This window comes from Podospora pseudoanserina, chromosome 4 (assembly GCF_035222485.1).
Source record: "Podospora pseudoanserina strain CBS 124.78 chromosome 4, whole genome shotgun sequence".
NCBI lineage: Eukaryota > Fungi > Ascomycota > Sordariomycetes > Sordariales > Podosporaceae > Podospora > Podospora pseudoanserina.
Genome location: NC_085923.1, coordinates 2,620,235 through 2,642,319, shown reverse-complemented (window position 1 = coordinate 2,642,319; position 22,085 = coordinate 2,620,235). Strand labels below are relative to the sequence as shown.

The following is a 22,085-nucleotide window of genomic DNA, read 5'->3' as shown; positions in this document are numbered from 1 at the left end:
GGTAATGGGAATGCTGGTCGAAGGGAAGAGGTGGACAAGATGGGGATTTCGAAGCGGTGGGTGAGCCGGTGTAGCATGATTGTCCTTAGAGAAAGTCAAAAGGGAAAATATCCGGGATGATGATGGGGAATCCTGGGTCAGAGCTCTTATCATCAGTCCTTTTTTCTCTTCTCCTTTTCGTTCGACTTGTTGTTGGACTTGTTGTTGCTGGAGGTAGATGAGTCGCCGCCGTTCTTCCGTTGCTCTTGTTGTCGCAGAGTTTGGTAGATAAAGTGTGATTTTGTTTGAGAACGCTGTTTCAGATACGCCCCTCTCTGGGACCCATGCTGTCTTTTCGACGAATATGCCCGTGACAGTGAGAGCGATAGAGCGTTGGATGGTGGTGAGGATACCTGGTAGGAGGAAGTAGAGGGTAGAATGTGGCGAGGATGGAGACGGTGAGGCATGCTCAATGTTGGTCTATTTTGGTAATGTATGAGTCGGTTGGTGTTGAGATGATGTATGCCCTGAGAATCTTGGATCAATGTTAAAAGTCGAAGTGAGGGGAACTATGAGCAATCAACACTCATGTCTCAACTTCCTATCAGGCCCGAGGATAGTTGCTTGTGATAGGCTGATGAAACCTCGAGCGGTGGGCTGGTCTGCAGGATGCCGTATCCGGATGCTCCTTCACACAGTGTCAACTATTAGCGATCACATAAAAAGAAGTTTTACAGATAATGAATGATAGATGGATGCTGGCGACGTGCTTTTCCAGATCTCAGAATATCTACTGTAATGCCAATTCAGACCTGCCAGCAGAGCCCCCTCTTACCCAAACAACATCCAATACAGAAAGCTCAAGACTCCAGCCACCACTTCATAAACAAAGTTCCAAAGCATCCCGAACCTAAAGTTAATAACCTACCAAAGCACTAGGTCCAGAACGACCAAAAAGATTCCTGGGAGCAAAACTCCAACTCCCAAAACGACCCATAAGCAGAGCTCCTTGAATCCCTCCCAGGGTCTCTTCTCTGGCTCTTGCGTTTTCGGATCATTCCTGCGGTAGAGACCCAATTTGATGGCATCCTTGAGTTCTTGGGACTCCTCTGCATCTTCAGTCCTCTTCTTTGGCTTTGGCTCTGGCGTTTTGATTTAGTAGAGACTCTCATCTGCCCTGATTTGAGAGAGTAGGAATCATATGCTTCTTTTTGCTTTCGAGATAGGGGATGCTGCGGTTTCTGCCAGCGGGAACCATATGGCTTGGAGTGCTGACTTGAAAGGTATGACCGTGGTGGTGGTGGTGGTGATGATGGGAATGGGACGCAACAGCGGATATTGTATGCGAGCAACCGGTATGAGAGGGGGCGGGCAAGGATAAACCGTGGGATTGGTTGGTAAGGCATGGTGCGCTTTACTGTTTGCTGTGTTCAGTTGCTCGGTAGGTCATGAGACTGGAATGACCATCCATGAAAAGTTTTGCCAGGTTGCAATCCCCTCTTTGGAATTTCTGCGTATCAGAGGTGGTTTTGGTCGGCACAGTGTTGAAACAGCGTCGTATGCGAGTGCGGTGGCGGGTAGCTCTGCTATTTTTCTCCCCAAGTTGGCTTCAACCTCCATCCGCTTTTTGCTGCCACTTCTCGTTGTTTCAGCTGCCTAATCACCTCCTCGATTTGCTTCTGTAAATGAACGGTATGAACTACTTCGAAACCGCATAACGGGATTCCCAGCATGAGCGCGATTGTAGTGAGCTTTGGATCGAGGGTCTACCTCACGCCCCGGGTCCATTTCGAAGAAGAATAGGCCCATATCGGCGAGGGATTACTTGTGAATAGCGGTGGAAAATCCATGAGGTAACTGGGAAGACATTTTGGGTCACAAGCCTGGTTGGAAATAACCGAGTTGCGGAGGAAATGAGTTGAGAGTGGGAGACGAAACGACGAGCCATGCTTGTTGGGTTTGATGGTAGAGTTGTCTTTCGAAATGGCCCCCGTTCACAGAAAAAAAATGAATTATTTTCAAGAGCGAAAATTCTCTTCTTAGGGCAGAGCATAAAGGGAGCATGCATGTTTCACCTGCCTGATGGAAGCGAACAAATCATGGCAACTTGCACAGTGTCCAGAAACTTCAAGCCAAATTGTGAGCTCAGATCATAAGTCATAATTCATCATTATGTACATGCCCTCAAGGCCGCTTAATCGTCAATGGCTTGAACGGTTTGCGCAGTCTGTCTATCGGTGCAATAGGCGTTCTTCCCACTTTACCCACCGGACTCGGTCGTGTCAGACCTCCTGATCCTCTCCCTGCCGTCAGTAGAGTTGGTCTCGTGAAGGTTGTGCTGTGAAGGCAAGCAGCCACTCTGGTGGGCTCTGGTAGGGGCTCATCATCTTCATCTGGACCCGGTTGGATGGCGTCGGGCTTGACAGGAGAGCTGGAGAAACAGGGATAGGCCGTTCCTTTGGGATTTTCATCAGGGGCTGGAGCAGGCCGGGCAGGACGAGAAAGCAGCGTCCCTTTGGCAGGTTTGTGTGTGGCCAGGCTGGGAGGAATCGCCTGCTGGCCTGGGTTGGCCGTCACTTGCGGAGGAGCAAGACTGGCTTGAGTTAGAAGGCCATTATGAGAGGTTGGCGCTGGACTGGGGTCGATACTCGGTTTAGTTGTAGACTTCACGAAACTTAGAATGCTCTTCTGGTCTGGAGGACGTCGGTTGGCAAGTCTCTTCTCCTGTTCAGCCTTTTGCCTAGTCTCGGCCGCGGCGTTTGCCGCTGTGATAGCGGCCTGGTGCATGCCAGCACTGACGAACCCAGGTAGCGATGAGACTGTAAAAGAAGAAGCCCCCTCCATAGTGGTTGTGTAGTCTCTGTGCCACTGCGCGTCTTCGCCTGAGTTCTTCTGGCCAGACATATTAGAGAGCCTGGGCCGCTTTGCTCGTGGCGCATCATCAGAAGTACGAGCCTCAGTACTGGCAGCTGGGACCTCTTGGGATTCTTCTGGGTCCACCGGAAATATGTTGTCTTCCGGGTTGAACATGGACGGCAAGGCTTTGAAGACAGCATTCTCTGGTGGTAATGTGCGACCGAGCACCTTGGCTATCTCCAGCATGACCGGTCGATCGAAACACGGCCCCTTGGGTGCAAATACTCTGTGCAGAGGCTCCACAAAAGACGATAACTGGTTGCGCTCCCCATTGCCGTTGGTGCTAAACAGGGAGCAACTCAGATAGAGTAGACTTTGGGCTCTTGTCATGGCGACATACAAGAGTCTTCGCTCCTCATCGTTGTCGTCGGACCTCATATGCGGGATCGAGCCGTTATAGACGGCAGGGATAAACACGACGGGCCACTCGAGGCCCTTGGCTGCGTGAATGGTGGATATGGTGACAAGCGGCTTGTTTTCCCCGTCGTCCCCAGTCTGGACATCGGATGCCAAAGAAACATTGGCCAAGAAACGTGGCAGAACCTCGTCCTCTTTTGCCTGCTCGAGCCCCTCGAGTTCTGGAAGGAGCTCCTCATCACTGGACTCTTTCAGATCCCGCACGAAGTCGCCCGCAAGAGTTACGAACTCTTCTACATTGGCCCATCTCCCCTCGTGCTCGTTGGGGTGCGTATCCTTCAGATACTTTTGAAAATTGAGGGCTGCCAGAAGTTGCTCAATCATTTCCACCAGTCCAAAGACCGCACCACCAGACTTAGCAGCCTTCTCCATTTTTCGACGGATATTATCCAGAGGACGAATGAGACCGGCTGCTATTCTTTGCTCCATGGGTTTCGGAATCTTTGTCTTTGCGATACGATCTCCTCGGCAGTGCTTAGTCAATACCGCCCAGACACTCAACGACGAGCTCTCTGCTTCCTCTAGTAAACTCTTTATGGTCACATCTCCGACTCCTCGTTTCGGTACGTTGATGATTCTGGCCAAGGCATCGTTGTTTTCCGGCTGGTAGATGACGCGCAAATAATCCAGGATGGCTTTGATCTCCAGACGCTCGTAAAACTTCTTGCCGCCCACCATCCTGTAAGCGATTCCCGATTTGCCAAGAGCAGTCTCAACATGTCTTGATAGTGAAGCTGAGCGGAGCAAGATGGCAACATCATTGAAGGTCAGCATAGATCCAGACATCATGATGACTCTCCTGATCTCGGAGACGATCCAATCTGCCTCGGCGGAAGCACTTTTCAGCCTCCGCAAAACCGGACGAGGACCTCGGCCATGGACAGGCTTCAGAGCCTTCTGATATCGCTTCTTGTCCTGCTGTATCACCAACAGGGACAATCTGAGGATGGCGTCAAACGATCGATAGTTCTGCTCCAGTGAGATCTCGTCTGTGCCGGGGAAATCCTTCAGCATTCGCCATAGATTCTGAATCTCGGCAGAACGCCATTTGTAAATGCTCTGATCCGGATCCCCCACAATGGTAATTCTCTTGTGTCGTTGAGCGAACAACTTCATGAGCTCATACTGAACCCCGTTGGTGTCCTGATACTCATCGATGAGGACGGTCTGGATGTTGGAGACGCATGACGGAAACTCGCGGAGAAGTTCAACACAACGAACAAGCAAGTCGTCGAAATCCAGCAGGTTTGACTTCTTCAGGTGAGCCTGATACTCCTCATAGCATTCGTCGAGGTCCTTCTCTCCTGACGTTTTTGTGGCCTTCTGACCAAGTGGCTTTGTCACCACTTCATCTCCCTTGGCCTTCTTTTTGCTGATCCAGGAGCGAACGGCCACAGGATCGAGATTGACTTCTCTTCGCTTGCATATCCGAGCAATGATGGAGCGCGAGTCGCCGTCGTCGGCAATGCCAAATTTCTGATTGATTCCGATTTTCCGGCCGTAGGCAGCAAGATAGCGCCGAGCTATGCTGTGGAAGTTGCCCAGAACAATCTTCTTCTCCCTACCATCTCCGAGAGCCTTTCCGATACGCTCCTTCATTTCCCGTGCAGCCTTGACGGTAAAGGTAGCGACGACGACATCCTCGGGTCGGTATCCGACTTGATCAATGAGCCATACCACTCGAGAGGTCAGAGTGTGCGTCTTGCCGCTGCCGGGTCCAGCAAGGATGGCGACAGTAGCGGCATCTGAACTTACGGCTCGGCGTTGGGCATCATTGAGGCTGTTGAGGATGGGGTGGTTTGCTAATGGTGGAGGCATGTGCTGCAGTGGATTTTTGAATGACAAGCAAGGCAATGAAATGTCCTCCAATTGGTGCAATTGATGAGATTTTACAGTTTGGCCATTTGAGGAAAGAAAGTTGGTGCAATTATTAGGCTTCGAGATACAGAAGACGCGTTGATACAAAACAGAGAGCGTGTGTCGAGGTGGGGCAGTCGCGGAAGCACGTGAAGGCAGTCCACCAATCTCTTGCTTACCTAAGGGTGATGGCCTAAAGGGTTAGGGTTAACAGAGCAGGAGTGAAACCTCTCCTCGAAAAGCATTTGGCAGCTGCTAACACGGACAGACTCGTGGCAAGCAATCAATCTGTCGGAAGCGTGGTCGATCCGTTCATGCGCCGAGAGGTGCCCACCGGCGGGCGGCACACTCAGTGACACCTGTTCTGTCACTTTATGCCCCGTGCGTGACGGGATGTGATGTTTATTCAGAGAACGGACCGAATCCACTGCTTTTCAGTGATCAGAGGCTGATCACCGATATCAGAGGTTAATATCACAGCGAGCTAACACAGGCGCAACTTGGCTATCAAGGGGGAAATGTGAAAGTTGACGCTGCAAGTGGTGGCCCATCCTGCATTTTGGGAAACGCTACTGCAGCACCAGTTGAGGTGAACTCGCTCTCGCATGAGAATCACCAAAAAAAACCTCCTATTCTAGCACACACCAGCACTCTCATGGCCTGTGAGGTCTCTCATCACAACCCAATGGCAGTGGGAGGGTGATGGGAGATGCGGGGTGGATCCCTTGACAGCCAATCAGCAGGCCAGACTTAGCGCGAGCGTCGGCTCGCTCATGCAAGTGGTTGGGCAAGACATCAACGGGAATTGAATACAGCAACCAATCGAGGGCCTCACCGTGAGATGGATCCAATGCAGGTCCAGAGTCGGCATGGGCTGCCCCCCCGCCTCCCCATGTCGGTTCCGTCGACTCTCGTCGCAACAGGCGCTGCTATATACCGTGATTGCTGCCATTTGCACCTCCTCTTTGTCCATCTCAATCACAAAGTGTTTCGGCATGGCGGATACTACGAGGCAGCCGTAAGTTAGACAGACCCTTTGGACGACACCACCAACTGTCTATCGCCACCCGTGGCCTCGGATTGGACCTCCCCCGACCCTCCCCCGACCCTCTCCCACCCCCATCATCATGCTGTCAGCTGGTGTGTCTTCATATAACAAAGCTGCCTTCGCTCTTCTCTTTGCGACGACATCTTGGCCTTCTTTTTGCGCTGCCTTGCCTTCTATTCAACAATTGCTTCGTCGAGGTGACCTGTGGCTCGACTATTCCTCACCCACCCCTTCCCCCGAAGACGGACCTCCGCTATCCGCCAACGCCGTCCGGGACCCGGCCTACCTCCCAATCCATATAGGTGCCATTGTGGGAGCGTATGGTTTTTCGTTGGTGATTGTAGCTATCCTGTTGCTGGCTCTCCTCAAGACCAGACGAACACATATCAGGAACGGTGAATTACCCGAGGAGGAGAGGGGACTACTGGCTTTCAACCCGTTCACACAACAATTCCTGTCCGAAGAGGAATACAAGAAACAACTCGAGCAATACCAACTTCAGGCCGAACAATACCAGGCCGGGCAACAACATCCTCAGCAGTTCCAGCAAGAACAATTCCAGCCAGAGCAGCAACAGCAGTACCTTGGTCACAACCTAGGGCAGAAGCTCTCTCTCCAGACAGACCTCCCGGCGCACACAAGAAACTATTCTCTTCCTTCGGCTTCGCCCTTGACAGCAAGAGACAGACTCGGCGGCCCACTCAGCCCAGCCAAGTCACAATTCTCCATCGCAACAGCGCACTCGCCGACTTCGACGATCCTTGCTTGCGGCATCGACCTCTCGGTTGACCAGACAGTCGTCGGTCGGGACAGAGCCATGGCGCAAAATCAGCTAGAAGAGATGTACAGGCATGTGATGGAGCAGGAAAGAGCCAAAGCGGAGGGTAGGGCATATGAGCCTCCTCCAATGCTCACCTCGCCATCCACCAAATCCGTCAACACCATGCCGCCCACCCCCGGAAGCACCAAAAGAGAGAGGAACAAACCTTCCAACCTCAACCTCGCCCAGGACACCAAGAAGGAATCCCGAAGCTCATCACTTCTCAACTTTCTCAAGTCCCCAAGGAAGAACAAAGTCCAAGGTTCAGGAATGGTTATCTCCTCCCCCATCTTGACCCCAATGTCAGGCACCTTCCCTCGCCAAGAGGAGCAAGAATTGAACACCATCCCACCCCGTCACTACGCTCCCCTAGCCCCTCCCCCATTGCCACAAGGAAGCTCCTCCGACCTCCCCTTCCGCCGCAACAACCACGCCGGCTCTTCTAGCCCACATCTCCCCACCCCAGACATCTCCCCCGTCTCCACCCAATCAATCGACTCTCGCATCGACGCCGCCGTCGCCGCCCCCCGTCATCATCAACGCGACAACTCCAACGAAGAACCCCCCTCGGCCACCTCCTCCACCTCGGGCCTGGTTGGCCTCCCCACCTCCCCCAAACCAGGCGTCAACCGCTTCCCCTCAATGGACTCCCTCCCTGCCTCTCCCCGTCCAGGACAAACATCCTTTAACCGACCCAACCCGCCTTCTGCCGTTCGCGCGGGTGGTGCCCTGCCTTTTAGAGCCTACGAGCCAGCAGTGACTAGTCCTTCTGCTGCGTCGTTTGGCACGACGAAGCAGACTGTTTTCACGAGGCCGGACAGGGATAATGGGTTGCCGACGGGGCAGAGGACGCCATGGACGGGGGCGCCGGTGCCTTATACGCCTTATCAGCCGTTTAGCCCGGTGATTCCGGTTACGCCGAGTTTGTTGAGTAAGAAGGAGAGGAAGATGATGAGGAAGTTGGAGCCGAAGACACCGACGCTGGAGATGGTTCGGGATACGGATGATGTTTGGTAAATAGTTGAGGTGACGGTATGATGTTGCGTGATGTGTTGGGTGTTGTTCAATCTTCTTCGTAGATATCCCGTGTTTTGTCTTTTTTTATATTTTTTTTTCAGCTTTGATTGGTGTGTGTACCTGGCTGTTTTCTTTTGTTGCATTGATGGAGTGGATGGGGCGGTTGGCTATAATGGGAGGACGGGTTAGTTAGCCTGGAAAACTCATTTTCTCTTTCTTTTACCGTTGGGTTTGTGTAGGAAGTGATCAGTATTGATATCCATGACGAGCGAGCGAGAATGAATTCAGTTCGTTGGCTTGGGCCCGTCTAGAAACGTTGGACGGCAATTTCTTGTATTGGGAACACCAAATAGCTTCATGCGAGTATCTGGGAAATATGTATGACAGATATGATGAAACCTATCGGCTCCTTGGTGAGTGATGCCTGCGGGCATTGTGTGGTGATGTTTCAGAATGCGGTGAAACTGAAAGGGTTGTGCTGGGCTGCTTCAGATGCTTCGCCGGCAGGCCCCTCGCTCGTTCACGTGCTTCTCCAGTGGATAACAGGGGTCCTTCTCGTCATCAGAAATCCCGTCGTTCAAAGGCAAGCTGGAAGGAGGTAGGGATTCCATATCAAAAAGGCTCAAAGTGCCATCGATCAGACGCAACAGAATTCTGGCGGCAAACCCGACCTTCGGCCGATGCGTTCGGCAATGGTCCTGAGCCTACGGTCACCATTCGCCAGACCCCGCATCCGCCTGCATCTGCATCCGATGAAGACCTTGGGTTGGAAGCTTGGAACCAAGAAAACGGAAAGCTATTGCTATAAGGCCCTCTCCACTTAATCCAAAAGAAACTTGGAAGAAAAACAGGATTCCCGACTCTTTTCTATCCACTCAGGCCAAGTCGATTGAGTGGGATAAATTACTAAGAGTTACGGTTAAGTCTGTGTGCCTCGTCAGTCCCACAGCTGGTGGTCGCACTGATTCAGATAGCGAGAGAGGCAGATGAGAGATGGCAATCGGGCTGCCTCTTTGTCTCGTGTTCGTGATGTCGGTTGAGTCGACTGTGGCTCTTTCTTTGGCCGCCCGAAAGAAACGACGCCTTCCTCTGCATGCTCGTCGAAATAAACTTTTCTTCTCGACGGGTCCGTACAGATATCTGCAAGCTACTGTGCCCGACGAAGAAGTGGTTGAAGATGGCAAATTCAGCTTTCTGAGGCTAGCGAGGTGGGGTGGTTAGTAACATGGCCCGTGCTTCTGTGCTGAAAGGGGGCCGCTGAGTTCCGGGCGGGAATCATTCGATTCTCTCAATCGCATCGTATGTTTTTTAAACCCACATTCCCTTCCCATCGACAATCGAGAACAGCCTCCGCAGCCATCAGCAGACCAGGAACGCGGTCAGCACTCCCCCGATACCGAATTACTCACTCTACGCCGCGCGACACCTCCGCGCGCAATTGGTTGTCGGCATCTGCCCCGGCCGCCCAGTCTCGCCAGTCGGCCCTCGACCCAGACTCGCTGTCACTGACCTGCGGCACACGCACACTGCCGGCCAGAGAGAGAGAGAGAGAGAGAGGTCCCGCATGCAACACCTGATCGCAAGCCCAGGGAGTTTAGGGCTCTGAACCTCGCAAAAAAGGAATAATGGCCGACCCCGACGCCGACTCACCCGTGCTCTTTGCCGACCTGGACACCTTCGACCTCGATGGTAGCCTTACCGGCAACTTGGTGAATAGTGGCCTCGGCACTCCGGATCCCAACAACAACACCACCGCCGCAACCGTTGCCTCCTCCCAACCAGGTGACACGCTCGCTGCCACGCCTGGGTCCGGCCCCAGTGGGACTCCTGTATCAGTCTCGCCTTCCATTACCAACACCCACGCCCACCCACACGCCCACCCACACCACCTCCAAACCACCCAACCCGAACAGCAGCAATTTTTCAACCCAGTGCCCTCCTGGAACTTCCAGGATACACCCCCCTACGACCTCAACGCCGGTGACAATCAGTTTACTGTTCCTCCTGTACCCCATACCTGGGATCTCCCGGTCCACGTCAACCTGGGCCAACCAGTGCTGCATCAGCAGCAGCAGCAGCAGCCACAGCATCAGCCCTTGTATCTCCAGTCTCCCGCTGCCTCCAGCATCGATCCGGCCTTTGATCACACTACCGCCGCCGCCGATCCGGCCAACATCTCGCTATCACAGGCTCAGGCCCACTCCTTCTCGAACGACCAATTTCGACCTGACAATCGCAACATCCAGAATACGCTGACCCCTGCTCAGCAGGAGCGGCTCAAGAGCATCGCCATGCCGCCTCACCTTCAGTATCACTCCCCCAATAGTGCCGGGAGTCCCGACTCGAGCGTCAGCGCCGATAAGAATGCTGGCTCGTCCCCAGATGCCCAAGGCAACTCCAAGTCCAACAGTAGAAAGAGGAAGTCGTCGGCCGAGGTCGACGACGATGACGATGATGATGAACTCGACGGACAGCACCCCGTCAAGAAGACGGCACACAACATGATCGAAAAGCGGTACCGGACCAATCTCAATGACAAGATAGCAGCTCTGCGAGATAGTGTCCCATCACTGAGGATCATGTCGAAAAGTGCTCGTGGTGAAGACACTACTGAAGATAGGGAGGAGCTACACGGCTTGACTCCTGCCCATAAGCTCAACAAGGCCACTGTATGTCCGACCTATGTCGTCGTCCAGAACAAATCTAGACTTTATACTGACTATCAATCTAGGTCCTTGCCAAGGCTACCGAGTATATCAGACACTTGGAAAAGCGGAACAATCGCCTCATTGACGAGAACAGTAGTATGCAGGCGAGGATCGCTGCTTTCGAAAAGTTGTTCATGGCTGGCGCCATGACTGGTCAATTACCCAATCCTCTCCAACAACCGCCCACACCGGTACAGTATCCTCAAGATGCTATGCCCTATATGAATACGCCAGTAGCAACCACAAGAGGACCAGACCCAGCGGGTATGATTCCGATCCCCGACGACATCAAACGCATCTTGGCTTCACAGCAGATGAATGCAGGACGCCCTTATCCAGTGCCAGGTCAACATTTCCAGCAAAACCCTGCCATGATCCGCCAGCAACAGCTTCAGCAGCAGCAACAGCAAACTCAATCCAGCAGATGGAACCCATATCTTGGAAAGTTGATGGTGGGATCACTGGCTGGCTTGATGTTGGTCGAAGCCTACGTTGAAAAGGAACAAAACCCCGAGACCACCGAGGGTCGTGGCTTGATGGGCGTTCCAGTGCATCTCTTGGCATCCTTCATCCGATCAACTCACTTCAGCATTGGGGGCTACTACGTCTCTGCAAGCCAGATTCTATCCCAGCTCAGATTTTTCGGATTGCTGGCGGCTTTCCTCTGGGCTACCTGCGCTTCCTTATTCAATATTGATATCTTCAAGCCATCCGAGAAGCCCAAGCATGCTACCTCGGCTCCTCAAGCGGTGCCATCTCTTGCATCGCCTATTCACGTCAGGAGGCAAGCCTGGCTCACCGCTATCCAGACCGTCTGGGTACCCCAGCACAACTTTGTCCTGGAAGCCGCCGCGCTGGTCCTAAAGTCGTCCAAGTACGCCCTCAGGAATGTGATCGGACCTCGTGGTTATCTCATGCTTGTCGGCCTCAGCGAAGAGCAAGAAGCTGCGCGGGTCAAAGCATGGTCAATTGCGTTGGATGCCCAGCTCGCCGGTGGTGACGTCGAGATTAATAAGAGCCGTCTCACGCTCACCTTGATCGCTTCGGGCACTTTGCCGGATACTCCGCTTCGTCTCATGATGAAGGCGCTGCACATCCGGGTATTGCTTTGGAGACTCAATGGGGCTTCTTGGATCACCAACTTGGTGGCTGCCAAACTTGCCAGGGCGCGTTGGAACGACGCACGGGAACTCAACCGCATTCTCAACTCACTCGGCGAGAACAACAAGTCTGCTGACGAAATGCTCCCTGAGCATCTGGCAGTGCTTCTCGAACAGGACTGTGATGAGGTGCTCAATGACGATATTATCCAGAGAGCCCACAACCTGGCCTGGAACCAGCCCACCACACACAACGTTGATGAAATCATTGATGGTATGGACGCCGTGGTTGAGGATGCTGCCGTTAGGTCGCCCATGGATGCCGTTGCGGCCTGGTACTCCAGCCTGCAGCTTCACCATGTTCTGTGCAACAATCTGCCCAAGACCCGTGATGAGTCCGGAAGACTGGCTCTCGAGACTGAAGACAAGCTTAACCTGGCGACCAAGGTTGCCCCCATTGGTTCCAACGCGCACGTTCGCGTCTTGGTCGCTCGTGCGGTCCTCGGTGAGCAGAAGCGCGGTGCTGCCATCGTCACTGCTATGAATGCCCTCGGCCCGTCTCTGAACCCTGACAAGCACCCCAACTACAGCAGGGGTGTGCCGCCTCTTATCGACTCTCCTGTCACCCCTATCACTCCTGACCCCGACGCTCAGATGGCTCTTCGCTGCGCCATGGGTATTGCTCAGCTGCAAAGGTTCTCCGATCCTCCTCCAGCCGCTTTTACCGTCATCGACTCCATCCTTCCCGCTGGTGCCGACATTGAGGGCATGTCTCTGTTGGGTTACACCGCTGCTTACCACCTAATGGAGCGCCTCCACAGACACGCCGTCGGCCGGGAGACTTGCTCGCGTTCTCTTGAGAGGCTTGCTGGCAGTTTGAGAATATGGATTGGCAGCGAGGCGGGCAACGAGGTGGGCTTTGATGGGCCGATGAGACAAAAGATGATTGATAGGTGCTTGGCTATTACGAAGAGCGTGGTGGGTATGGAGGCTGACCCTGGGTACGCAAGCATGGAAGAAGAGTGCACTGAGGATACGGCGGGTGGTGGATGCTGAATTTTTTGCAAGTGATTGTTTTGGAGTTTTTAGTTTTTGTGACAAAGGTTTTGAGCGATGGGTTGTTTTTTACATGGTCTGTTTTTGCTATGCTATATCATCTCTGACCAGAGGCTCTCAGTTGCCGTATATTCTTCTTTATCTCGATGCGATTGCGTTTGGCGCATGATACCTCTACTCCTTGCTTTTTTCCTTTTCCTTTTATAGGTTTATATAGTGTACGTTGGAAGGGGGTTGGGATGATGGAATGAGTGGAAGTGAAGCGATGATAGCATGGGAAGAGGAGGGATGAATGAATGGATGGGGTGTTTAATGGGGATGGCGTATTAGTGGGGAAGTTATTTTCTTTTGGTTTTTGTTATAGTTTACCGTGGGTGGAGGGAAAAGAATCGGTTATGATTTATATAGTGGCTTTTTTTCATGTCTGTTAGAGACGATTAGCCAAGGGGTAGGGGGTTAAGGGGGGGATTTCGAAGAGAAGAAAGAGAGAGAGGGGTAATATTGATTTGCTCTGATTTTGTCTTGAACTGATGGAAAACTAAGAATTGCTTGCGTGTGATATCCTGATTTTCTTTGATGTGCAAGGTGGTATGTTGCATGGAATATACACTGGTACACCAAAATCTCTCACTGATGCATTTAGTTCATGCCTTGGACCCCTCGTGCTGTGATACAACGGATATTGCATGAGAAGAATGCCCTGGGTGATGTGCCACGGGGGGTAGAATCGATAAGATGGTTTTATCGTTGCAGTTTGTTCATATAAAAGTTCGGTGAAGGCGGTGATCAGTGGGATGGGCAGCCTTGTCCGAGGCCAAACACTAGCCCTGCGATTCGCCTGTTGTCTTCACTGTCGGCTGGCCGCATATTCCTGAGCCCTCTATGATGGCTTCAAAGGCAGTGGTTGGCTTCAGAACGACACTGCCAGGGGCGCAGTACCTGAGCCCTTTTTTTTCTTTATTTTTATTGACGGGCTTGAATACCTAGGTAGGTAGGTAATATATCAGGTATCAAACATGCGGGAGGGAGGACGAAGCTGGGGGTTAGGGGGCCATGAGGTTATCAACGAAAACTGATCAAACATGTGTTTTAACGCAGCCAGATGAGCATACATGGCATCGATCAGAGTATGCATTCAGATATATATATGTTCCTTGAGACAAGGTCCTAAGCATAAGCCGCCTTGATCCTGCTATTCTTTAACCATCACTACCTTGAGCTTTGAAGACTTTTATTGTTCATCGGCCCTTGGACAGCGATCCGGCTGTCATGGCACATCAACAGAGGGCAGAGGTTGCGGTTCGTGCGATTACAGGCACCCCTGGAACCTTCCCTGACGATACACCTGATCGCAGCTCCACCGACAGACCGAGAATTCCCGCCGATGACCTCTCACGATTACCAGATAGCCTCAGAACTCCTTCATGTCCCGGCAGTCTTCTTCAGCCTCGAGTGAGCTCTTGACCCGAGAGGCCGATCCGAGTTTGAGTCCTAACTTGGCGCAAGCTGCTAACCCAACCGAACTGTTGGGTGAAGACGACTCCGGCGATCAGACTTCTGTCCCGGGTCCTGAAAGTAGCGAGACGCTGAGCCCCAGGTCAAGCAGCATTGAAATCGATATTTCCCTTGACGAACCGCCACCGACTGGTCAACATACAAATAGGACCCTTTGGAAAGTCTGGGCCGTTGAGATCGTGTGTATGATTGTCGGCTTTCCGTCATTCATTGGTATGTTGAAGTTCCATATTTATGTGTACCGAGGCAAATGCTAACATGTTAATTCTCTTAGCAATCGTGATTGTCCTTGCCACTTTCGACCAACAACAGCTTCCAAACTGGCCCCTTAAAATCTTACTCAATACGTTCCTAGCATTCCTGACTATTGTCGCGAAAGCAGCCTTTATGTTCCCGGTCTCGGTAGCTATCAGCCAAATCTCATGGAGCTGGTTCTCACACAGTCGACCACTTTACGACTTTCACCTCATTGACCAAGCAAGTAAGGGACCCCTGGGGTCCGCTCAACTTGCCTTTCGAATGCGCCACAAGCATTTCATCACTCTAGGCGCTCTTCTCAGTACAGTCAGCGTCATTACGTCCCCCATTACATAACTTGTCATTAGCTATCCCTTACGAACGGTTGTAGGTACAGAAGAGGCTTTGGTCTCAGCGTTACAAAGTCTGAACCACCTGACGGATGACCCGGGCCACGCAACAAGCAATGCAGTGGTGGAAGCTTCAAATGGATGCCAATACCGTACGGAGGACTTTGCCCGACAAGAAATTGCACCTTTGATCTTTACTCTTCTCTTGTTGTCTGTATGAAAATGGCAGATGTTACTCCACATCTCATCATCCGTGAATTCCAGGCACCAGGACCTGACCAAGCTCCGATGGTGATAGTCAACAGGACGATCGGTTTGGGAATGGGGACTGAAGCGTTTGCGGGAGCTACACTTTGGAATGTATCAATTCCGGACAATCCTACCTCTTTGGTACATCAAAGCCGTTTCGCAGCCGCCGTGGGGTTATTGAACGGCCAATACAGCCTCGCTTTCCGAGATGATAAAAGCCTCATGCAAACCAGAATCGCCAGTTTCGTGCTCATACACACTGCCCCGGTTATTGAGGACGAAAGCCACCGATTAGAAATTCTCCAGGCAACAGATGGCGGGCCGGAGCTTGCAAATACCTTCCGGGACATCGAGCACGAAGCTTTCGAGGTCATATTCCACCTCTGCGTTCAAACATACAACACCGCTGTCCAACACGGTGTGGCAAGCACAGCATTGGTTAATGCACTGGCTAAGCCTGTCCCCAATCAAGATCCGGATTTCTCTGTGCAAATGAACTGCACTACCCCCCTCGAATATATAATTTTCTGTCACCATGGAGATAAAACAAAATGGAATAAAACGATAACCCTTCAACACCCGATAGAAAGACAACGGCTTTACAGCTCAGACCTTGGTTTAATGGAGCGTATTGCAGCGCCATAGTCAGATACTCAACATGTACCACAACCATTGCCTCGGCCATCTCGTACAGGTAAAGGCCAAAGACCTCCCTATATGTCTCCTATCGTTGGTTTTTCTCAAGCTAATGCCTTCGACATACGGGCTCCGCGACGCAACTCCTGACCTCAAAGCCGCCCGAAGTGCCTTCAATATAACGGGCAAGGCCTTCAAGGATGAGTCCTACGTCGACATCACCTGGGGCTGGATTAGCTTTCTCGCTATTGAGCCCCTACTAGCCACAATATTGCTTCTTTTGACAATATACACTCAATTCAGAGAGCGCAGACGGCATGCAAAGGATGATACAGCTACGCCCATGTTCCACGACTACAAAGATGGCAGGCTAATTACCTAGCCTCGGGTTTTGACATCTGTAGTTTCCGCATAATTTAGTTTTGGTGCCTAGAAAAGTGGATCCCACTCGTTTGCTTGTGCTACCTTCTTTTTATAAAAACCTTAAGCTAATTCTACCTCGCTTAATTTTCCTGCGACCATTCTCCTCTATCACTCTACCCTATCAGTTACTTCAAGATGGAAGACGATGAAGACTGCGGAACTAAGGTATATACTTTAACTTCTAAATACTAAAATTTACTATTATTAATCGTAGTTCTATAGGATATACAGTTTGGCTTCCGACGTTTTCGAGCACCTGCAAAACGAATCTACGGAAATCGGAATGTCTTTCTCTTAGATGTCCCGCCGAATCCAATTGCTAGCTGGCTATTATTTTGGATGCCGCAGCTCGTCCGCTGGCTACAGCGATTACTACCAGAGTGGTTCTTGCCGACAACTGTCATTTTAAAGGAGCGAAACCCCACCAAGGCTGATAGCTACGAAAACGAAATCGATACATACCTGCATCTTCGATCTCTCCAGGGTACCCACATCCCGCGTTTGTTTGGTGAAGTAACCGTTAGCGACCCCCACGCGCAGAAATACCAGATCAGTAAGCGACCCACTCCTGCTATCCTCCTGGAAAACATCGAAGGAGTGTCGCTATACAATCTTCCAACTGAAGAGCTAGGGAATCCTCGCCTTCTTGAGGAACTCGAGGATATATATAACCTACTTACGGAAAAAGGGGTTGTTCATGGGGATCCAAAGCTCCACAACTTTCTACGTGTTGATAAGAGGATCGTTGCTATCGACTTTGAGTTGTCCTACCCTCTTCCTAGTGATATAACAAATGAGCATGAATTGGAGGACTTAAAGAGCGAGATTAAGGAACGGGAAGAGCAAGCACAGGAGGCAAAATTGGAACGTCTCGTCCCGGGCCCTGTTATTGTAAATGGTTTACGGGTACGAAGGAGGACGGATTTGCCGCGTTCCGGCACAACGACCTATAACGAGTAGAGGAGTGACGAGGGGCTGTTTACCCTGAGAGCTCAGCTACCTAAGGTGTGTTCTCGGCACGGGCGTGTTAGGCCGCGGCCGGGAACGACATATAGTAGATGAGGTGGAGAGGTGGTGTGGTGAGAAAGAGGGGGGGGAAATAGAGGTTAGCGGAAAGTAAGACGTGGGGGGTGCACTCGGGAAGGATGGATGGGCACTGACGGGAGTAGGAGGGGTTTCTATGTAGGAGCCGGGCGGCCGGGCTTATCTGCCATTTAGCTCTTCTTCCTTAGTCAAATCATATGTTAGGCAAGGCCGAGCTCCGACATGCCGACAAGAGGAGTGTACTCGCGTAGATCTTTAACTATACGTAACTGCTTCTGGCTTTCGTGTTCGACGGGTACTACCAGATTCTATAACACATTAGTAAAATATCTCAGGAAGGAAAGGACCGTCTCACCTCTTAATGTAGTATCCTAACCTTCGGGTATAAGTGAAATTCGGCGTGACCTGATCCCGCTTACTCTTATAACGTGTACTCCCGCGCCCTCGCTCTTCGAACTCGTTCCGCTCGAGGCAGATTACTCTCCATAGGGTTATCGATCTCGTACTTCCTTAAATGCGGCTCGCCAAATATATTTTCGGTAGGGGGTGTAGAGGGTACCCGTTATCGCTTTTAGGCTGGGCGTAGTCTAGGCTCAGACACGTCTAATTGCTTGCGCTCGCGACCTCTACTCTGGACTAGTTAGTATTTAACATAGCTTAGTTTATAATCTATTATAATACAAGGGTAGAAGATTTACTTATTGAGGCCAATTTTTGTTGACTGTAGACGAAAGTGGGCGATTGCGTTCAGTGCGCTTGGCTGCGCGCTGCTCTTGGAGGCGACTACGCTTTTTAGGTGCGCATTAGTGCGACTGGATACTGTGGGGTCGCTTTCCGGTAATTTGTTAGCGGTAGATGTCTTTTTCGCGCTGCGAAGAATAAATACCTTGATATTTTAACACCGGTGATGGGAGCCCCTGTTGGGCCGCCGTCTGAGCTCCAGTGCGGGCCATGGCGCGGATAGACGGAGATCGGGAGGGAATTATAAATGGAGGGAGGGGCAAATAATATATAGAGGGGGGTGGGCGTAAGATTTTTCGAATTATTATTAATTTGTAAGTATCGAATATAAATATATTAACATCTAAAGGAGATAATAGAGCTAGGGCGGAACCTAAATTTTATAAGTAAAAAGACCAAGTAAAATGTAACCTGTTACTTTACAGTATATCGGAAATCTAATAGTTGTATCTAAAGCGTATTTAAAAGGAAAATAATATCGTTAAATATTAAAACTTTTTTTGAATATTTATTTCTTAGATAAGTAAAGTTTATCGCTTAATTTAATTTTAATTTACTATATACATAATTAATATTCGATCGAAAATAAAAAAATATAAAAACCCAATCCTAGATATATCGGCGATAAGTCTAGACCTGAGATTACCCCCGGCTTCTACGTCCGCCTATTTTAACTTCTAGTTATATTTATTGTTAAAATTTAGCTTTTGTTCGCGGATTTTACAGTGTATTTGAGCCCTGTATATTACAGGGCCTTAGAGGCAAAACGATGGCTTGAATCAGCAGTGTTTAGGGACTGCGGTTACCGGAGCGGAGGCTCGGCCCCCGGAAGCAATCCGAGGTCTCGGGAAGCCAAGCGCTAAGGCCGGTGCCCTGCAGTGGTCAAACGGTAGCGGCAACGTGCCCTGCAGTAGTCAAACGGTAGCGGCAACGTGGCCTGTAACGTGGCCCCTAACCTTATATTTGGTTAGCGCACTTAGCGGGCGTTCGGGCCCGGGAAACGCGCGTTCAGGCCCGGGAACGGAGTCACCTTCGGGAAGCAAGTAAAAAGCCAATGGCCTATAAGACCTCTGCCTCACACCCTATCCACTGTGGTATTTTTTAGTCTACAAGGTTCAATCAATATATTGGTTCACCACACTCATCAGTGCCTCACAAGCCTATGTTACAGTGATTCTCTTCTATATATTACAGGGCGCCGCCCCTGTAATCCTCCTTCCTTCAGTGCCACGGCAACTGTCGAATGCTGCAGTCAAAGTCTTCTTCGCTCTTAGTGTACTGCGCCGATAGCTATTTGAGCCTATATTTACAGGCCTCAATAGCACTTATTTTAATAGAAGGCGTAGACGAAGATATGTTTAACGTGATGCTGGTGGATGATGGTTGATGGATGATGATTAATAGATAGTGGGTTAAGTTGGCTAATTAATGTTAACCCGTAACGAAATGATGGCGGGAATCCATATAGATATTATGGATTAAAATTATTTATCCAAAGTAGTGGCGCTGGCATAACGGTGTTTTGGACGTTATGATTACGCCATGTAAAACAGGCACAGCCGTTAATTGCTTAATATGAAGATCTGTCGCGGCCATTTTCAGCCCTCGTTCTGTCACAAATTTGGGTGGTAGATATCTCAAAAGATAAAACTGGTATCGCTAGACTAGTACTCAGGTGGGTGACCACTGGGGAATCCCTGGTGTTGTTTGTTTTTTTGGTGCCTTTTTTCCCCGGGGGGATCCACTGTGAGACTCCAAGCTTGCGACTAGCACCGGCTTTTTTTTCCCGATTAAGGTTGCTTATATTCCCTGATAAGGTTGATGGATATTTGGAAGAGTCGATTTGATCAATATCGGCAGCTTGTTTGCGATCTTTGCTTGTCTTCACGGCTCGAGGGCTTTTCATTTTAGGAAAGTAAGATAACCAGCTGACAACCATCATGCAGCAGAACTTGTTCATTAAAGACCCTCGCGAGGCCCTCTGTGCCCCGCTTTATATGGCTTTGAGATTTGTTTATTGCTAGGGGGGGAGAAAAAAACCCAGGAGTTTCTCCAGCTTGGCATTTCGGCTTTCTGCAGCGGAGTTTTTGTGCTGCTTGGTTCACCTTAAGAAACTCTCAAATAACTACCTTGCTGGTTTTGCTGCAGGTCCAGGGACCCAGGGGTTATAAAAAGATCAACGTCAGTATCTCTCTCCTACATCCCTGCAAGTAACCCGCGAAATCGGGTGATATTGGCAAAAGATAGTTCTTTGTTTACATCAACCCCTGAACCCATGAACAAAGGCCCCGCATAGCAACCGTCACGGAGTCAACAGTGGAACCCAAAAAAAAGCATAAAAACATACAACACCGAGGATTCCCCAGTGGTCACCCACCTGAGTACTAATTCGGCCCTCAGCTGCTTGACTCGGGCAGAGCGGACGGGATGCCGTATTTTCAGCTGGGTATGGTCGTATGTGATAGTTGAGCTTGAATTTCTGGCATATGTTTGAAGCACAATTGAAGTTCCAGAGCGTCTTGACCAGAGACAGATATTCAGAAGAGCACAGTAGCGCATTTGGGAAATACCCTTTCGTGGAGCTTTACGCCTGTGATGTTGATGGGCAGATACTGGGGTTAATGTCCATGGGTACAGTATGATTGTTTCTTGTGACTAGCAGGTTTAATACCCGGGAGGCTTGATGGAAAGTATGGGTTTCTGAGAAACTTTGCAACTTTTGTGGAGGAAAATACCGGTAATCTTTTACAATGTGAGAAGGCTTTGGGGGCACTGCAATCCGTTCCCTTTTCTTTTCTTTTCTTGTGTGCGCGAAAGATTCCTTATTTTTCGAACAATGCTACTTACCTTATACCCTACACCTGGACAACTGTGAACCATCTCCATCCCAGACTTTACGATATTCCTCTAGAGCCTCAGACTCCACTGATATTGATTTGCATCAACCTGTTGGTAATGCAAATCTCGCTGCCCTTGACTGTGTTGTCCGCTCGGAAGCAGCTGTCAAAGATCAACCCGCCCGTGCGAGCGACATCCTGGCTAGATCACACACCATATCAGCCAGCGTCCCAGAAAACAAGGAAACAAAACATCGATAAAAACAGCATGGACATACCAATTGACACTTTGCGCCGCCAAACCGCCCCTGCTGGCAACAATCTGCGCACCACCAATTCGACACATCTCAATTTCGAAGACACGCGTCCCCATAGCACAGTGTTGACCATTAGCGCCCTTGCGAGCGAGATCATTAAGGCAGGCTGCTGCGTCGGGTGCCTATATATGCAGCCAGATCCGTTAGATATCTTGGTTCTTGTGCAAACTAAGTCAAGAAATAGGAGAAGGGAGGGGTATCATACAGGCGCATCTGGAAATGTCGGCTGACAGTTGGCTCTCTTTTGGAGACCGCCTGCCGTGCTGACAACCTCAGTAGCATTCGCTGCCGCGATTGCTTCGGCGGGTGAGAGGGCTGTGTCCGGGTTGGCGATAATATCTTCAACCCATCGAGCGAAGGAGAAGGTGGTTGAAGAAGCGTCAGCTGTGGCTGGGGCCGCTGCCACTGAGGCCACCAGAGCCAAGACGGCGACGTTAAGGGTAAAGTTGACCATTGTTACTGATAAATCGATGCTGAGGTAAATGATGATGATGATGAGATGTGAAGTCGGCCCCCCAAGCTGGTTGACGACCGAGTTTGTAGAGATGTATTGCGATAGCCCTGGACCTTGAATCTCCGAAAGACGGCAAAGGAAAGCAAAGAGGCAAAGTAAATCTATCTGCAACAGAGTCAAGCCGAATTCCAAAGGCGTTGCTCTGAATTGCAACAGCGATTCTGCCATGATGACGTTGTGGCCTTTCCAAGATACCTACCTGCCCTTCCCCAATCCTCTGACCCCGACTTGCCCCAGTATGGCAACCACGATAGATGACCTGTTACCGAGATAGATTTCCACTCTCATGTAATGTCGTACCATC

At 50.7% G+C, this 22,085-nt stretch overlaps 6 protein-coding genes across 6 annotated transcripts; 4 read left to right on the top strand and 2 right to left on the bottom strand.

Moving 5' to 3' along the window:
- Positions 1–2,163: 2,163 nt before the first annotated feature.
- srs2 (ATP-dependent DNA helicase srs2) lies at positions 2,164–5,130 on the bottom strand (the record flags this gene model as incomplete). The annotated part of the gene is made up of 1 exon (XM_062947025.1): positions 2,164–5,130. One exon carries the CDS (start codon positions 5,128–5,130, stop codon positions 2,164–2,166), a length of 2,967 nt encoding a protein of 988 aa, XP_062800674.1.
- Positions 5,131–6,296: 1,166 nt separating this feature from the next.
- Positions 6,297–8,054, top strand: QC764_407370 (uncharacterized protein; the record flags this gene model as incomplete). The annotated part of the gene is made up of 1 exon (XM_062947026.1): positions 6,297–8,054. The coding sequence occupies one exon, from the start codon at positions 6,297–6,299 to the stop codon at positions 8,052–8,054; it is 1,758 nt and encodes a 585-aa protein (XP_062800673.1).
- Positions 8,055–8,983: 929 nt separating this feature from the next.
- CPH2 (Clr6 histone deacetylase associated PHD protein-2 Cph2) lies at positions 8,984–13,100 on the top strand. Its single transcript, XM_062947027.1, has 2 exons — positions 8,984–10,723; positions 10,786–13,100. The coding sequence occupies exons 1-2, from the start codon at positions 9,680–9,682 to the stop codon at positions 12,916–12,918; spliced, it is 3,177 nt and encodes a 1,058-aa protein (XP_062800672.1). The 5' UTR covers positions 8,984–9,679; the 3' UTR covers positions 12,919–13,100.
- A 1,087-nt stretch (positions 13,101–14,187) lies between these two features.
- On the top strand, positions 14,188–15,914 carry QC764_407385 (uncharacterized protein; the record flags this gene model as incomplete). Its single annotated transcript, XM_062947028.1, has 5 exons — positions 14,188–14,217; positions 14,472–14,646; positions 14,708–15,011; positions 15,039–15,234; positions 15,285–15,914. 5 exons carry the CDS (start codon positions 14,188–14,190, stop codon positions 15,912–15,914), a joined length of 1,335 nt encoding a protein of 444 aa, XP_062800671.1.
- Positions 15,915–16,337: 423 nt separating this feature from the next.
- QC764_0068330 (uncharacterized protein) lies at positions 16,338–17,607 on the top strand. The gene is made up of 2 exons (XM_062940607.1): positions 16,338–16,493; positions 16,551–17,607. The coding sequence occupies exons 1-2, from the start codon at positions 16,464–16,466 to the stop codon at positions 17,286–17,288; spliced, it is 768 nt and encodes a 255-aa protein (XP_062800670.1). The 5' UTR covers positions 16,338–16,463; the 3' UTR covers positions 17,289–17,607.
- Positions 17,608–20,796: 3,189 nt separating this feature from the next.
- QC764_407388 (uncharacterized protein) lies at positions 20,797–21,949 on the bottom strand (the record flags this gene model as incomplete). The annotated part of the gene is made up of 3 exons (XM_062947029.1): positions 20,797–21,152; positions 21,229–21,389; positions 21,473–21,949. 3 exons carry the CDS (start codon positions 21,947–21,949, stop codon positions 21,029–21,031), a joined length of 762 nt encoding a protein of 253 aa, XP_062800669.1. The 3' UTR covers positions 20,797–21,028.
- Between the last annotated feature and the right edge of the window lie 136 nt (positions 21,950–22,085).

Coding starts and splice junctions, on each gene's coding strand:
- CPH2 (XM_062947027.1), top strand. CDS start 9,680: ATGGCCGACCCCGACGCCGACTCACCCGTGCTCTTTGCCGACCTGGAC. Junction 10,724..10,785: donor ATAAGCTCAACAAGGCCACT/GTATGTCCGACC, acceptor CTATCAATCTAG/GTCCTTGCCAAGGCTACCGA.
- QC764_0068330 (XM_062940607.1), top strand. CDS start 16,464: ATGGAAGACGATGAAGACTGCGGAACTAAG. Junction 16,494..16,550: donor ATGAAGACTGCGGAACTAAG/GTATATACTTTA, acceptor GTAGTTCTATAG/GATATACAGTTTGGCTTCCG.